Source organism: Pempheris klunzingeri, chromosome 6 (genome assembly GCF_042242105.1).
Source record: "Pempheris klunzingeri isolate RE-2024b chromosome 6, fPemKlu1.hap1, whole genome shotgun sequence".
Taxonomy (NCBI): domain Eukaryota; kingdom Metazoa; phylum Chordata; class Actinopteri; order Acropomatiformes; family Pempheridae; genus Pempheris; species Pempheris klunzingeri.
The window spans coordinates 6410569-6427494 of record NC_092017.1 but is presented as its reverse complement, the minus strand read 5'-3'; the positions used below and the strand labels follow the sequence as shown (position 1 = coordinate 6427494).

General features: G+C 39.9%; 1 protein-coding gene across 1 annotated transcript; it reads left to right on the top strand.

Annotated features, from left to right (window-relative positions):
* The first annotated feature begins 7695 nt into the window (after positions 1 to 7695).
* On the top strand, positions 7696 to 11660 carry dpt (dermatopontin). The gene is made up of 4 exons (XM_070832315.1): positions 7696 to 8022; positions 9750 to 9875; positions 10532 to 10639; positions 10881 to 11660. The coding sequence occupies exons 1-4, from the start codon at positions 7748 to 7750 to the stop codon at positions 10945 to 10947; spliced, it is 576 nt and encodes a 191-aa protein (XP_070688416.1). The 5' UTR covers positions 7696 to 7747; the 3' UTR covers positions 10948 to 11660.
* Positions 11661 to 16926: the final 5266 nt, after the last annotated feature.

The following is a 16926-nucleotide window of genomic DNA, read 5'->3' as shown; positions in this document are numbered from 1 at the left end:
ACTGACCCAGTTCTTCAAACAGTGGAGAAATTAATGCTAGGCGTGTCATTTGGAAATCCACCCAAATATGTTTATATTGGAAGTAGAATCAGCAGGATTTAATAATGGCTACTTCTCAATCAAGTTTAAATGAAATTGTAGATCATTTAGGGCAAAGAAGAGAGTTTCTAAGGGTGAGGAAATGTGGTAAAGCAGTTTTTATTACCACAGTGATCGTGCTCCAGCTCAAATTGAGTGTCATCCACGAATGAATAACATGCATGAAAAGTGACCTTCGACACGGTTCAACTTTGAAGCTACATCACAGAGTTTTGATTTGAATATCAAACACACTGCTACACTAGAGGCGAGCCTTGGGAAGAAAATAAATACACTGAAAAAGCCTCTGCCCTTGAATTGTTGTCAGTGTCATTTGAATAACATCAGACGCTGAAAAACAATACAGAATTAGCAGAGTCTGTGTCACTTAGTCCATTCTCCACTCCGCTGTGTGATTTATGATCATTACCAGCCCATCTCTCTCTGCTGCAGATTAGATTACAAATGCCATGCCTGATATGGAGACTGTAGATAATTGGACGATATAGGAAACTGAATACCCAAACAAATGTTCATTAAAAATCATTTCTTGTAGAAAACAAGCTCTCTAGCAGCGTGTTTGCCTCAGTGCACCCCAGGAAAATGGCAGCTCGTGGTGCGGTACTGAGTTCCGTGCTGTGCTCCAACTGCTGGAGCTAGCTAGAGCGCCTCCTTTATGTAAAGTCACAAACACAGCGTGAATAGTTACATGAAAATACAACTGGTGTGAGTTACTGCTAAACTAGATTAACTATCTCCTACTGCTTGAGTGGAAGCTAGTTTGCCTTGTAAGCTAATTTCCAATTTCCGTGTGAAATACAAACAAAACAGCGCGATGAGTTGTTCCAAATGTTGAATGTTGTAAAGGACAGATGTCTAATTGTCTTTTTAAAAGAGGGAAAAAGTCTTTTATCAACATTCATGGCCTACACAGTAGAACGTTCTTCATGTATCAGTAGCATGGAAGCTGACAGCATGCCGAAAAAATATTTGACTCCCATTTGATGTAGCTGCAGTATCATCGTGCTGTTGTGTTCCCTCTCACAAAAAGTGCAGGGAATTTTAGTTTTAGTTTGACTTCCATAATAATTACCGAGATCTGAGACCGCAGTGGTAAGTTGAATGAGTTTGTTCTCGGTCTGGTGGCCCGACATTCCAGGATCTGTCAGAGGAGATGAGACAGTGTTATTGAACTGTTGTCGTTTTCCAAGCAGAACTAATACATGCGCTCAATTTGTGAGCGACAGTGTCAAAACATGAAACGCGGATATGTGCGGCTATACATTGTGACGAAATGACAACAAGACAAGGTCAAAGTGTGGTGTGTGTGTGTGATATTCCTCTTCAATTAATGAGAATGAAATACATAAGTGCGCTTGCTCTAATCCAGTCAGATATTTTGACACTTGTGTATCATCTCCCCGATAACCTTGAAGCCTGAGGGGGAAGCTGTGGCATTGATATAACCAAATATAAGAGAACAGGGTATCATGCGCCTGGAATACTTTGGGCGTGATTATATTCCAGGCTTTCATTCCTGCTCTCCCATTATCACTACTGTCGGCGAGGCTTATCTCTGCCTGCCTGCCTCACCAGCCATGACTCAGACACATCCTCCAAGCAACCACGACGCATTGTTCTAATGAGGTTACAGCCTCAAGCAAAGCGATTTGTTTTGTAGACGTTATTATGGTGGCCTTTTGGCTGGCCCCTTAATTTCATCAGTGAAGCACTATTAAACAGCAAAGGTCTTATGGGAAAATGGACCATGCTGAGGGACCTTTTGACATCCTCACAGTGGCAGTTGCGTAACCCTGCATACCAGAGATAGTTCTGTTTTTAGAAGTGAGGTATCATAATTAGAGGCCTAAGATGTCTAGTTAGAATTAGTTTTGATGGTGAAATTTTTTTGATAAAAAAGAGGTGCTCTTTATTCATATTTTCAAAGATAAAGAAACAGTGTACACAGTGCTGCAGGCTGTATATGGATATAGAGACACACGCACCACAATGACAGCAAGAAGCTGTTGACAAGGCCTTTTTTTATCATTATGATAAACCAACGATTGTATATTTAAATTACAACTATTACAATTGCAACAACTATTCTTGCTGTTAAATAACAGCAGGTCATGAAAAGATTCCAGCAACACGTCGCCTTGTGGTTTGGATTTGAAAGGATTAGTAAAGGTTGATTTCAAGTAGCTTATATTAAATTGTCATGGATACTAAGCCAACTGATAAGCAGAATCTGTGCATATGATAATGACCAGATCCATGATCATGGTGTTTGGAGCTACCTGCAGGATGTCTGAATGACATTTTCGTATTCATCCAGCACTGAGTCATCAAGTTGCACGCTTTAATTAATACACATTACTGACATTCAACATGGTGGACATTCTATTTTTGTTTGGATTAAACCTTAAAGGGATAAACCAGCAATTTAGTTTATCTTGCCTTCCAAAACTATTCCAAGAAATACAAAGCCTTTTCTGATCTGACACCGCTATGGTTAAAGTTTGGATAGCTTCAAGAAAAAACACCATTTTGGTTAAGGTTTGGGAAACATTATGGTTTGATTTATAGTGACTACTCGGTTAATGTAAGGGAACGGTTGTTGCCGTGCTTACAGTAATCACCAGTTGGTTAAGGTTGGGGAATGATCATGGTCATGGTTGAACGAAATCACGGTCGGCTGTTGGTGGTAAACAGGAAACAAACGGCGGCCTTCCACCCTGACCTCCTTCCTGTTAGTGCTCAGTCATCACTTCCACGTTCGCTCCAGACAGACAAAAGTCATGATTCCTATGGCCTCCAAAGGGCTTTGTCACCTGAACGTGAACACGTCGTTTCTGGAGCATTTACTGAGACCTAGTTGTGGACCAAGATGATGTCATCAAGGTTTTTTTCCTCAAACGTCCACAACCACAGAACACATTAATTACACAATAGTAGAAATAGAAACCGACCTTCATTTCCGCCTTCATACATGCTGCTACGAGTCTGCAACGTCACCATGTGTGATCATGTTCAAACATGCTTTTGACAGACAGGCATATTACACTTGTCGAGCAGGTGTTCATGACCTGATTTGAACAGAAAGTGTCTGTTTTGTTATTCAAAGCTCTGCCTTCTCATGGCCCCTTTGATACTGTTCAAATTCTCACACGTCTATTTCTGTTCCAGGGAAATTTTACACCCCATTTCGAACAATTCCTTCTATGTGGTGATAATTGACAAGAGATGACAGTTTCATGCTGAATAATGAAGCGGACCAGACTGAGAATCAGTGCCAGGGAGCGTTTTATTCATTTTCCTTCTCAGATATAAAGCTACAGAATCATTTCCCAATACGTTTCTCTTATCTGGTCGAACTCTGTGTACACAGTAGGAGAAATCACAGGTTGTTCTGCTCCTGTACAGACATTCTCAAGATGTCATCTTTGTAGGAACATTTGTGAATGGGACACTATCTACTTGGCAACTGCTAATGCGCCCTGATTTGAATACAAGCCTCATTCTGGCCGCTGGGACAATGAAAGTCTGTCCTGGTGCAGAGAGACTAGAGCTGCCCTGACAAGCTCAGTAAGAAGGAGATGGGTGACAGTATCAGTGTGTATGTGGAAACCACTGTAAAATAATCTGGATGTTTGGATTTAGCTTTTATATTTCCCACCATAATAAATACAGTAGTATATTTCTCTTGTGGAAACAAGGAACGGTTCTATGTGAGAGTCAACCACAGTAGAGTTTCTTTATCATCAGACAGCCCATAATAGGGGGCTTTTCAATGTCAGTGTGGTTAGGGGACGTTCATTGAAATACCGGTTTAAGCTTTACAACAACCCAATAAATTCATGAGAAGACATGCTTGAAGCCAAAGTGTCTTCGAAAAAAACATTAAGCCATTATGTTGTCCTCACTGTTTTTACTCTGCCAATAAAGAGTGCCTCAGCTTTTCTTTCTAGCACTCTACTGTCCTGGGAACCAGACAAATGATGTGACACCGATGTGTTTCATCCCCCCCCCCCATTCAGACAAACTTTTGGGCCAATCACCACCGTTGATCTAATATAGAGTGGGTTTAATACTGGCTGACGTTGATGTGGAATGCATTTCTTTCATCATCAAGAGCAAACAACGCCATTTAACCCTAACCCTTGTGTTTCCAAGAAAGATGTGTTCATAGTACTTCCAACAGGATTTTGTAAAGTCAGCACTACATCACACATTTAATTGCTCTGACTGTTTGTTGGTTTATCCAATTGCATCCAGAGGCATTTTGGTCTGTGCCCATTAATAACACTCCTTGGACACTGAAAATGAACTGAGGGGTTCCAGACTCACTCACATTTGCGAATTTGGTATTTTTTACCTCTAATGTCAGGGTCACCAGCGTTTACATCTCAGAGCAATCAGCTTTTAGCCAAGCTAGCTCGTCATCCTACTGTTGTAGTCCAGACTGAAGTACCTCAACAACTATTACATAGATTGCCATGAAGTTTTATATTCATAGTCCCCAGTGGATGAATCCTGATGATTTACATTTGTGTCCTCTCTGGATGGAACACATTTGCTTCGATGATTCCCTGACTTTTCATTGAGCACCATCTCTGATGCTGCACATACTGATTGAGTGTTTGATTACATCATTACCAACCAACAATCTGCTGCCCAACAGCACACAGCAGCGGTGGAAAGAAGCATATTTTGTGGTGTGCTGTTAGCATTGCCGTAGGGCCCGGACTGTATGGAAGCTGGTGTAGGATTCAATGAAAAGCAGATGTGCACTGTAGCTTGCAAATATTTACCTTGGAGAAGACTGGCATTCATTTGTGCACATCTGACCCAAAGATGTGGTTATTGTGTCATTTTTAGACATTTACTCATCACTGGAGTGCATTCATATACATGTAACTTTGCATTCATGCTGGTTCACTACTTCTTAAATTATTAAGAACACTTTTATTAGTGATCAGTGATTCAAACAATGTTTCTTTTGCAAAATCAGCAGATCAGTTCGGTTTTGGTTTGGTTGGTCAATGTGAGCAAATATATTGTAATCAGAGGTCTGGCTGCCTCCAAAGTGTGATCTTTGGCACACAGCAGTCTGTATGTCCTACTCAGATCAAAGTATTGTGCGTGAGGCCCTACATTCTCTAAGTGCCAACAGCTCTGCTCTAAATAGAGATTTTTAAATAGACAATAGTGTCTATAAATACCCACTGTTCACTTCTACCAGTTCTGCTCCATTTTGACTTTTGTGGAACTCCTTGTGCAGTGACTCACACACCATTCCTGAACATGTGCTGTTATTTATTTTTAGTTGCTTTGAGGATGATCTCTCACATGGGATCAGATTCTCAGGCACACAGTGATCAAACAGAGTTCTCTCCAACGAGCACTATCTATCAGGTTGTTTTAAGGGCCAGAAAGCATTTTATCATCAAGGTGCACAGTGTATGTGTTTATGATGCAGATGTTCACGTCTATAATTTGTTTTCATCATAGTTTACTACACAGTGAGACTTCCTGGAGTGATTTTGCATATTTTTGCTTCAGAATATTCGGCATTCAATTTGCATAAATGTTTTTCTGGCGTAGAAGATATAAAAACTGTGTCTTTATGTGGGAGAACATAAACATAGGTGTCTAAAAACACATGTTATTGTATAATTTGCCTTACAACTGTGACATATGTATGTACACGTACCTACATGTTTCTTCTACTGAAACACTTTATCAAATTGCACTTTATATGTGTTTGTTCAAATTGTTCTTTTTCCAATTCTTGTTTTTACTCGTGTTGAAATAGTTTTTCTTCATTGCACTCCAGCCTATTACCATAGGAATGAGAATATGCAACCATGCATTTCACCGCACATATTGAATAAGAATGTCACAAAAAAGTCATACTTGAATAATGTATTGATCATCAAGCCACCAGTTTTGAAGACCATCGCCAAGAACTGTGTTGGCACAAGTGTTTGGTCCCTTTCCACTAAATCATGCCAAAATGAGACATGTCATCACCACTGTTACTGTAGTAATGTGCGCTCAGTGTGATGTGGGACACACCCTTCCTGAACAAATTAAATTCTAAATCTCATTATTATGCTCCACTGAACCCTTTTGACATCTTGTCCTCACATAGCAAAGTGACCAATCTAAATCTTTGATTAGGACATAAAATATGTAAGAATGACCAAAAAGCAACACTATTCTAGCACAATATTCTAACATCACACTCCATTAATGACATGAGCTCATTTCCTAATAGCGCCTGATGCGTTTGCCAGCCAGCTTTTATGAAATCTTTGTTTCACAGGAACAGGAGAAGCTGTGGGAAAGCGTACAGCTGCTATCTTGTGCTACAGTGATGAAAATGGATCAGTGATTCTGCTCTGTGACTGTGGTTTCTTCTAAATCTACGAGTCATCTTAGCACTTAGTGATCTGTATCTGCAGAGCAGCTTTGATCATTAGCTGTGTGAATTATTGTTACTGGATTGTCCTCTGCTGGTATTGATGAAAACAAAGTAGTGTGACCTTTCTGACCGTTTTATTGAATTACCACAATGTAGAGCTAAGTGATGCATCCGTATGCTCCTGATGTGATAGGGGACTACATGTTGTCTTAGGTTTTCATTATTGTGGGACTGTAATGTAGCTTTAATGTGCCTTTTTAGTTAAGTGTTAAGTGATGTGGCTGCTTATTTCATATCTTTCTTTTCGTCAACAAATCCAATCTGGCTCTCAATACTGTCTGACTTCCCTAACTTATGACTTCCCACTTACTTCCAAGAACACTCAGCTCCAAGAACAAAGTCCCTATGCTGAAAATGTAATTCTCAAAATTGTGTCACAAATATATGGTTTCATTTCTTTGAGAAAAGGGTCAGTGATTCCTTACAGCAACTGGGCACTGTAGTTTTTAGCAAACGATATACAAATAGGGGTAAACAGTGTTTTTGATGGGGACTATTTTCCATTGTGGAGGTATACACATTTGACGTGTTTGTGAGTATTTACAGCACAGCACGGCATAAATGAGATTTAAATGTGTGTGTGCACAGTGTGTGTGTTGAGGGTAATAAAAGGACATGCTTCTCAGTGCAATACTATGACTCACTGATGTATTTTGATAGCTTTCTAATTTCACATATCGAAGGTGTTTTTTAAACAGTGTATTATTTTTCAGTTTTGCAAGAGAAAAGACTTATTTAGGTGGTAAATGATAAATGTCTTTTCAATAGATGTTGTGAAACTATCACAAAAGAATTTTGACTGATGAAATATAATGTGATGTTTGTGATAAAGCAAAACTGTTTATATTGAAAGAGCTCACACACCGTTAAAATCCTGAGCAATTAGATGGTTTAGCATGAACACATTCTCAGTTAAATGAATCACATAAATATCTGATGTTGCATGTAATCTGAAGGTGCTGTCTTTTAAGGTAAAATCTCATAATATGCTCTCGTTCTAAATGCTGTCTAAATGAGTCTACCTTAAAATGTCAAGTGAGGTCCACATTTGGATTTGTCCCAAGAGCAGCAAATTACACATCACTCGTGGATACAAAACATCTGGACAACAAAAGACGTGGAGGAGTTTAAATTGAGGCAGCTGTGAGGAAGCACAGCAGACGGACTGATTTCTTCAACATGAACCTCGCTCTGGTCGTGTTGGCGTCGGCTCTGCTGGCCACAGTGGCAGCTCAGTCTCATGACCACCATGACATGGGCTGGGTCAATGGCTACCGCCAGGGCTTCAACTTCCAGTGTCCCCACGGAGAGGTCCTCGTGGCCACCAGGAGCTACTTCAGTGAGAAGGATGGCTCTGACCGCTTGTGGACGTTCGAATGCCAGGCCACACCTGAGGGTCTGGGGGAGCCCAGTGACTGCTGGTGGGACGACATCAACCGTGCTGGGATGGAGTGGTGGGTCCTTTGTTGATATCACTGATTTATTTACCTGTTGACCACCTGCTTTCTACTGTCACATCTGTTCAGTCTTTACAGTAAAATATGTATATGTGTGCTGTTTGCATTTACAGACATTAGAATGTATTCAAAGTTTAAATACCATGTTAGTGGGACAGATTCAAGTGTTAAGAATCCAGACAACTTTAATTTCAGTGGTTTTCTTCGTGGCAATGCACTCTGATGAGCTAATGCTGTAGATTTATAATCTTATTGTAAATAACATCACGCTGTCAGTCAACAGGGATTTAACCAGGAGTAATATGAATAAATGATCCTCAGTGATATATGACTACAGTAACTCGGCAACAACTCGAGGACATCGGTCATTAGGGAGCATATGAGTCAGATTACACGTGTGCCGTAATGTTGCAGCAGTTTTCTACAGATTCTGTTTTATTTTGCATAGCAGCAGCACAGATGTTTGGATTTGTTCATTTTATTCATGTAGACCCAGATTATCATTTCAAAAGGACATTTGTTACAGACAAATCCATGTGAAAGCCACATAACAGACCAACAACAAAGGTTGTTAAAGGTCACTATTAGCAGACAACACAGGCCCATACGAGGCCTGTGTGGAGTTTGCTGCCGAAACTGTTGTATGAACAAAACCACCTGTATTGTTAGTGGGTGGGTGACACACAGATGGAAGACCTCCAGTGCTCAACTATCCCTACAGAACATACAGCTTCCACCACAGGATGTCATTGGTCATTTAAAAATGAGGTTAGACCAGCTCTTCATCAGTTCAGACTTACCCTTGTTATAACAGAAGTGTATGACATGCGGAAATATACACTTAACTAAATTAAAACTGGTTGTGCCACACAAACTGCACCCAGACTTCCTGTTTGTGCTGTCTGTGATTGGAGGTGCTACAGATGTTTCCAAGCACCTGATCTGCCGATGACTAAACAGACTTTTTAAGTTTTAATTACTGTAAGCAGATTTAGTCAAATTGAAACTAGCTAGTAGTTCCTGCCTTTAGTTTCCTTGTTATGACTGGTTTCCTTTATTCCAACGTCACACTTGACTAATCATCACCTGCACAAAAAGGCTGAACTAATTAAAGCACTTGGATCAACCTTGTTGGAGGGGGAATTGTAGGCTGACATCTCCATGTAAACAGCAGCTTAAATCACACAGCTAAACAGATGGCTGATGTCAGATGACTCTCTCTAGGTTAGAGCGCACAGCGTATTTGTGCTCTTCACATTCACTTCAACTTGGGCTCGACTGCACCCAGCCCATTGATTCAAAGGCAAACACTGTGAACCCTTTCTTACTGCCACGCCTGCCTCCTTTTAACAGAGCTGTCTGTTTGAATTATGCCGGTTAGGACATTATCCTGTAGGGAAACTGCCCCCACTGGCTGAAAGGCTGATGGCTGTGCTCATGTTGCCATGACAGACTTCTACACATTGTGTATCTTCTGCTGCTTGGTCTTGGTATTCTTGGATGTGTTGTGGTGACAGCAAAATGTATGGGCCACAAACAAACTCAACCGTCAATGAACTAGCATTTACTTCAAACTATATAGCATTATCTTACATTATATAGTTTAGGTTTGAGAGAATGACTTGGAAGTAAAAGGACAGTATGGGTTGTCATTTTAGATCTTTTTCAGTCTGATTTACTGTCATAAATTAAAGTAACTGAATGACTTTCATGTGCCTTTGCAGGACTTCAACATGCACTCGCAACGGCCTGGTAGCAGGTGTACAAAGCAAGTACTTTGAATCCGTTCTTGACCGGGAATGGCAGTTCTACTGCTGCTATTATAAACGCCGCTGTCCCTATTCCTGCATGTACGTTCTGACAGGCTGTAAAAATATCTTGTCTTTTTGGGAAATAGGCTTATTCTATTACTTGCCAAGAAGATCGATACCACTCTCTGGTCTGTGTGCCAAATATGAAGTTTTGGCCAGCAGCCAGTTTGCTTAGCTTAGCATAAACACTGTAAGCAGTGGAGAACAGCTAGCCTGGCCTTTGGCTATACCAGCACCACTAAACCTCACAAATGAAGATAGTTTTATATCTTTTGTTTCGTCTGTACACAAACAGAAATGGTGTAAAAATGACATGCTCCCAGTTTTACAAACATTGTGTGCCAGACTATTTCTTAGCTGTGAGGTAATAGCGGAGACTCTGAGAGGTTGCTGCTCCCAGCCAAGAAATAATTCCGTACATAATCACAAACCAAAACTTAAGGTTGACAGTTACAGATCGAACAAACAAAATATATCAAGTGAAGCCGTAGAGGTGTTAAAGCTGTTTTCCCCTGCGTTCAGTTTTTGTGTTAAGCTAAGCTAACTGTCTCACAAGAGTCGCATCAATCTACTTATCTGAATCTCAGCAATGGAGCGAATAAGCATATTTTCTAAAAATTTTGAATTATCTAAAATTTTATACATTAATATGTAACTTGCCAAAAAAATTCACTACTTTTTGTTGCTTTCCACAGGAAGACCACTGACATTCCTGAATACTACAGAGAAGAGGGAGAGCTGGTGGTCCCTAGTTATGGCTACTTTATCCGAGGTGCCCAGACCACCTTCAGTGGAGTGCTAAGGTTTGCTCACAACATCTGTTTTAATAACTTCTGTTCCCATGAAGCAGCCATTTGGATTTAGAATCTGTCCAAAAATTGTTGAAATCCCCTCGTGGCTAAGTTGGAAGAAACAATCTCCGTAGTAAGGCCAATGGGACCAGAATTTATTGGCAGACGAAACAAAAAAAATGCTTAAGAAACAATAAAGTTTGGTGATTTATGACTGTTGAACTGACAGGATTTTGTCTTGTATTTGTTTCAGAGATCGGCAGTGGAAGTACATCCTGTGCAGAATGACAGACTTTGACTGTGATTATGAAAATTTGTAGATTGTAAGCAGCATTTCGTGCAACTGTTTTGACTAAAAATACATATTTACTCTTACATGTAAACAAAAACATAATACTGACATTATTCCTCACTGATATGATTCATGTTTTCATTCATGTGTTGATTTTTGATACATGGATCAACCACAGGCATGAGCTATATGTCTGTGTAATCACTGTTTTTTACTGTAGCATGGAAAATAACTGCCCATATAAAGGTAACTGTAAAAACACAAAAATCATCAACGCAGAGGGTCTATGGGGGATTTGGGCTTCACCAGACGCAGCTTAAGTGTTTTCAGTTAGTTGTGGGAGGAACTGGAAGTCCTTTGGCAGCATGAGAAAGTGGTTTTCCAAAACAACCTCAATTATTTGATGCTGTGTTCATGGTGGTGGAAAACACTGCGTCAGCCTCTGCTCCAAGTTCTCTTAGTTGAGGTCACGTGACAGTGATGGCCAAACAAAATGGTCCGCACCATTTTCACGGTCATAAAGGCACTCAGTGAGCTGTGGGGTGTGACTGATTGGGATATTGTCTTGGAAGTAGCACTGGGAACAATCGTGTGTGTGTGTGTTGGAAGTAATGACAAGCTCTCGAAGTATCACAGGCAACATAAGCTTTGCATGCAATGAAGTGTCCCAAGTGTCTTGTTCAGCAATACTGTCATGAAACTCATATAACTAATGGGATTAAAGCCATCCCCTTGTTTTAATTATTTTGTGAGGCTATTCATTTAATGTGAAGGTATATGAAAATAACAGAATGTATGAGGTTAAAAAGGAAATGTGAGACTATTAATTGAAATTTTGTGAGCACTAAAGTAACTGAACAGAAGCTAAGATTATCGAGGGAAAAGGGTGTGGGAGAGAAGATAACCTAGCTATGTGAGAGAACAAGTCCTCCAAAAAGGATGAACTCAACAGCTCCTCTGGGTTTAACTCAACACTGTCATGACAACATGCTGCAGGAAGGGTCTGACATCTACCATACCATATCAACAGCTGGTCAGTTTTAAATTCACAGGATATATAGTAGGAGTGGAGGAAAACGATGTATCTAATGCAACTCAAAGAAATTATCCAAATTTCAAAGGAACAGCTTGATATTTTGGGAAATATTAGACTTATTTCTCTTTGAGAGTCAGATGAAAAGTTTGATTCCACACGTGTATCAGTATAATTCTACAGCCAGCAGCCCGTTAGCTTAGAGGAAAGAAACAACAGCTAGCCTCGCTCTGGTCGACAAAATGAAAGCACATCTAAAGTTCACTAATCAGCAGGTTATATCGTTTTTCTTGAATTCAATTTGATTTGGTTTACAGTTTTTTCCAATTTCCATGTTTACTGTGTTCACGGTAATAATCCATATGAACGCCCCCCTCTCTTGTGATATTTACAGTTTTCGAAGCAACATTTTCAGGAGTTTGCAAGTTGTGACGTTTTCAGACATGATGTGGGCCATGGAAGTTAATTATTCTGTGGATGATAAGTTAATATATCGTAGTTTTAAGCATACAGAATTTTCCTTGGTAACTTAATGCTTGACACTTTGGTTCCTGAGTTATGGTGTTGAACAACGGCCAGAAAAGTGTTTCTGAAGAACTTTGTGATATCACATTTAACGTTAACACGTTTAAGTCAACTTTTAGATATAAACTTTCCTTTTTTCACCATTTTCTCTTATTAGACATCTGTGTAACTTTTGTCATAATTAGCGCATGAATGAGTATTAGCCAATAATGTGTTTTGTGAGGTCACAATGAGTTTGAATCTTTGACCATCAAAATCGAATCAGTTCTTCCTTGAGTCCAAATGGATGTTGGATCCAAATTTGAAGAAATTCCCTCAAAGTGTTCCTGAGATATCACATTCAAAAATAATGGACAAACAGATGGACGGACAAATGGACGGTTAACCCTAAAACATAATGACCCCAGCCAAAGTTGGAGGTATAGAAACAATCCCTCATGGTCTGCTTACTTGCTTTTTATCATGTCAACCTAACCTAACCCTCTAATACGACCTACGAACTAATGCTTCACCTTGAAGCCAGTACTGATGAGAAGCCCTAAAAGTGTTACGGATTAAATCATAACAGTGTCTTCAAGACAACAAAACAAACTACATATACTGATGAAGACCATGTAATATGGTTGAGGGCTCCAAAAAAGCTAGTGACTGGATCTTGAGATGGGCTTGTTTTGTCAAACATGTTCACATTTATACTGTTTTCTTATTTTTGACTCACATAAAGCTTTTATCCCGTATAGTTGAACGTGCTTGTGGCAAAATGTTCTCCAACTTTCCCACTTCATAAACCAACTTCATGTTCCGGTGAATTTCCCGAATATAAAACGAGCTTTTTTTCCAAAACCATCTAATAGCATGTGAATGCAGTAACAGAGCAAACATGGAAAAACACAGTGCCTAGCAGCCACTTTGTCCTCATACTCATTCCACTTGTCTTGGATGGGACAAGCTGCATTTCGTTACCAGCTCAACTCTCCACACTGCTGTTAAAATCTATTCAGACTTAATGGAGTGAGCTGGGTGAAGGTCAGTCGGCTCGCTGCCCCGTCTTGAAAAGCGCTGGGGACCGGGCCAGTAGCTTTCAGCGCTGTTTGTTTATGGCAACTGCTGTCTCGGGGCACAGGGCCAGACAGCACAGCGCGACACAGCTGTCCCCTGAGCCAGTGGACGGTGGCGAGCCACACGCCTGCAGAGGCCTCCTGCCCTCAGAGACCCGCCGTCCCTGTGGTGGAAGCCTCCTTCCTGAGCTGGAAAAGACAGGGGGGATATATTGTCTCGCTCTATCCTCTCCTGCCTCAGACACATTTCATTACAGCTGGATGAGAAACAATCCTTTCAAAACATTGTTCACACTGGCTGTAATTAGAGTTCATAAGAGGAGCCACTAAGTTATTAAAGTCTCTTTACTGCAATCACTTTTGGAATCTGTAGTTAGCCACCATATAATTAAGAGCTAAGTATACATTTATGGTAACAAAGCCCTGGAGAAAAAAAGAGATTAAACTTGTGATGAAAACCTGCTACTGTTTTGAACAGAGAGACAGATTCCTCGACTATTAGCATGTAAATACAAACTAATGAATTCTAATTTAATGAAACACTTGTGGTGGTGAAAATACATCCACATACAGGGCGACTATGGCTCAGGAGGTAGAGTCGGAGCAGCTCCTCCAGTCCACATGTTGAAGCACACTAATGCTTTGGGAAAGATGCGGATACAAATTGCTCCCAGAGGCTGTATCATAAACCCGATGAGCAGGCTGGTACCTTATGGCTCCTCTGCCATCAGTGTGAATGGGTTAACGGCATGTTGTGTAATACTAGAGAGGATGGAAGACAAGAAAGGGGGTTTAAAAATGCAGTCCATTTACCATTTACGTAAGGATATTACATGAAAATATAAGCAAAATATAACAGTGCACAGAAAAAGCCAACAAACCAAGACAAATGCACAAAATAATGTACCAGGAATCTGCACATGCTTTTATCTGACTGGACTCAACTCTTTAGCTATATGACCCTGGTGTTGTTTTATCATTGCCACATGAATACGTCCTGAGAGTGTACCACCATGCTAGCAGCTCATGTACTCATGCACTGTTCATGCTGAGCTTTGAGCTAAATGCTAACTTTGCTAAGTTTATGTACTTACACATAAAGCTGAAATATTTAAGGGTTTATGTACAATGTAAATATATAAATATAAGTATAGATGACAAAGAGTGTGAGAAGACGGTAGTGCAGTGATGCTGGAATAAATATGGAGTTACTATGTACAGGTTCCATTATATGCATGAGGATAGATAGGGTATGGGATATTTACCTGATGCCTTATGACAAGTTATAGTTATCCAGATATTTCACTCATAACAGCACAGTACCAGATGAAAAGTCAGGAGATCACTAAAGTCAGTGGGATTTATCCTCTGGAGACCATGAATGTCTGCATAAAACTTTCAGTGATCTGTCCAATAGGTATTGACATATTCCAGTCTGGACCAAAGAGGTGGACTGACCAACTGACAGTGCCATCCCTGCAGATATGCAAATAAATGTACATTATTGAGTCTTAATAAACCAATAAAGTATACAGTGTACCTGAAAACTGTATTAACTAAAGAAAAGCAGTTGTATCAATTGTAGAACTTGAAAATGATCAACCAGACCACACAAAATAATGCCTCTTTAATCAAGCACCAATCATGTCTGAATGAAAAGGTGATTATGTGATGTTTTCCTACTCTTGAGTGCAGTTAATGCCTGAGTTCATTAGCTGCGATCCAGTGAGGCTCCTGTGCTGCCAGCGCAAAGACTGAGACAAATACGAGCGTCTCACAATAAGAGGCTGCTGCATTCATGCTGAAAATCCTTTCTGAAATTAATTTTAGTGTTCCAAAACAAGTTTGTTTACTGCCTTCTGAGCAGCAAACAAACTTTCTAAGTTTCTAAGCTCCTGCACGGTGCCAGTACAACACCTGAGTTTCTGTACCAAAACCTTACATTAATACATGTCAACATACTTTTCTAAGAAGGTTTTTTCTTATTTATTCTTTTAAATGTACCAAAACAAGCCAAACTGGGTGAAGAAACTCAAATGATGTGCAGCACGTGCAGCTGCAGGACAGTCGGACTTGACGTGACACAGTTATTCGTTGCACCCGAGCTTCTTCCTCACAATGACAACTGACAGTCCAGTTGTAATGCTATGACTGTTCCCCACAGTGGAATGCAGTGGCAATGCTATTTGGTCGTCACTCCACCATCTTGGACCAGACTGAAATATCTCAGTAAATATTGGTTGGGTTGCCATGACAACATCCAGGTCCTCTTCCAGAAGTAAGAAAATTTCATTAAAACTGACATTTTGTTACAAAACATAACAGATCCTTTCTCAAAAATATGTCATGTGGTTCTTTTCATATGTTTAGATAAGAATAATTTTTCACAAAGATGTAATTTTGTTTTGTTGAATATTTCTGTTTTTAGCAGACTTGAACAAACACCATTTCCCATAAGCCCATGGGTGAGTTGAGAAGCCAAGGTTAGTTCAGATGTGTGTAGTAACAGCAGGACTACAGAACAGTATTTGGGCCAGACATAATGGGGAAAAATGAGAAGGAAGATTTTTTCATTTTATTTTGCATTTTGATAATAAAGTTAAACTGTCAGTATTAGTGACAGTCATCAGAAAAAAAATAAAGCAGGCAGCTTCCCCGTTGTCTGGCCTTCATATTCCTCTGTAGCACGTCAGACAGGATGGTAGGGTGAAGACTTTTTAGGCAGCAGAGACCTCTGCTTGAAAGTGGGAGAGAGTTGCTGAATATTATAGATACGGACGAAACCGAGTTACACTGGTTTAGGCAACCGTGATGCCGTACAGCTGTAGTTATTTTGTACGTGAGTAAACCAACTGTTGCAGTGGAAGAGATTTGTCTTTCCATATGGAAAGCAAATCACAGAAAGATGCTTAATTTTTCTTAAAGACATTTAGGAAAGAAATGCTAAATATGAGATTGTGTTAAATTACAGAAGCTAGTGGACCAGAGGCTAGCATGGCTGTAGACTCTAATGTTAAACTACATGAACATCATTCATAGGGGGAAGGTTGGTTTACAGTTTTATTTCATTCTTCACCAGCAGCAGAAAACTTCCACAACAACAGTGAGGATGTCCTGCAGTAAGATAAGAATGGAAAACCAGTATTAGTATTCAGTATTAGAGTCATTCATTATTACATTGTAAAGGATTCCTAATTATTCTTGACAGTTACATTGATCTCTGTGCTTATATTAAAATATATCTATATGATATGAAATTATTTATCTGGCAAATCAATCCGCTGAGCATGAAATGAGATGGGAGGAAACTCATTTAAAAAGTTTTTTCGGCACACTGTGACTCTTTCGCAGGCATTAAATCAGGCACAATCATCATTTTTCAAACTTTGCT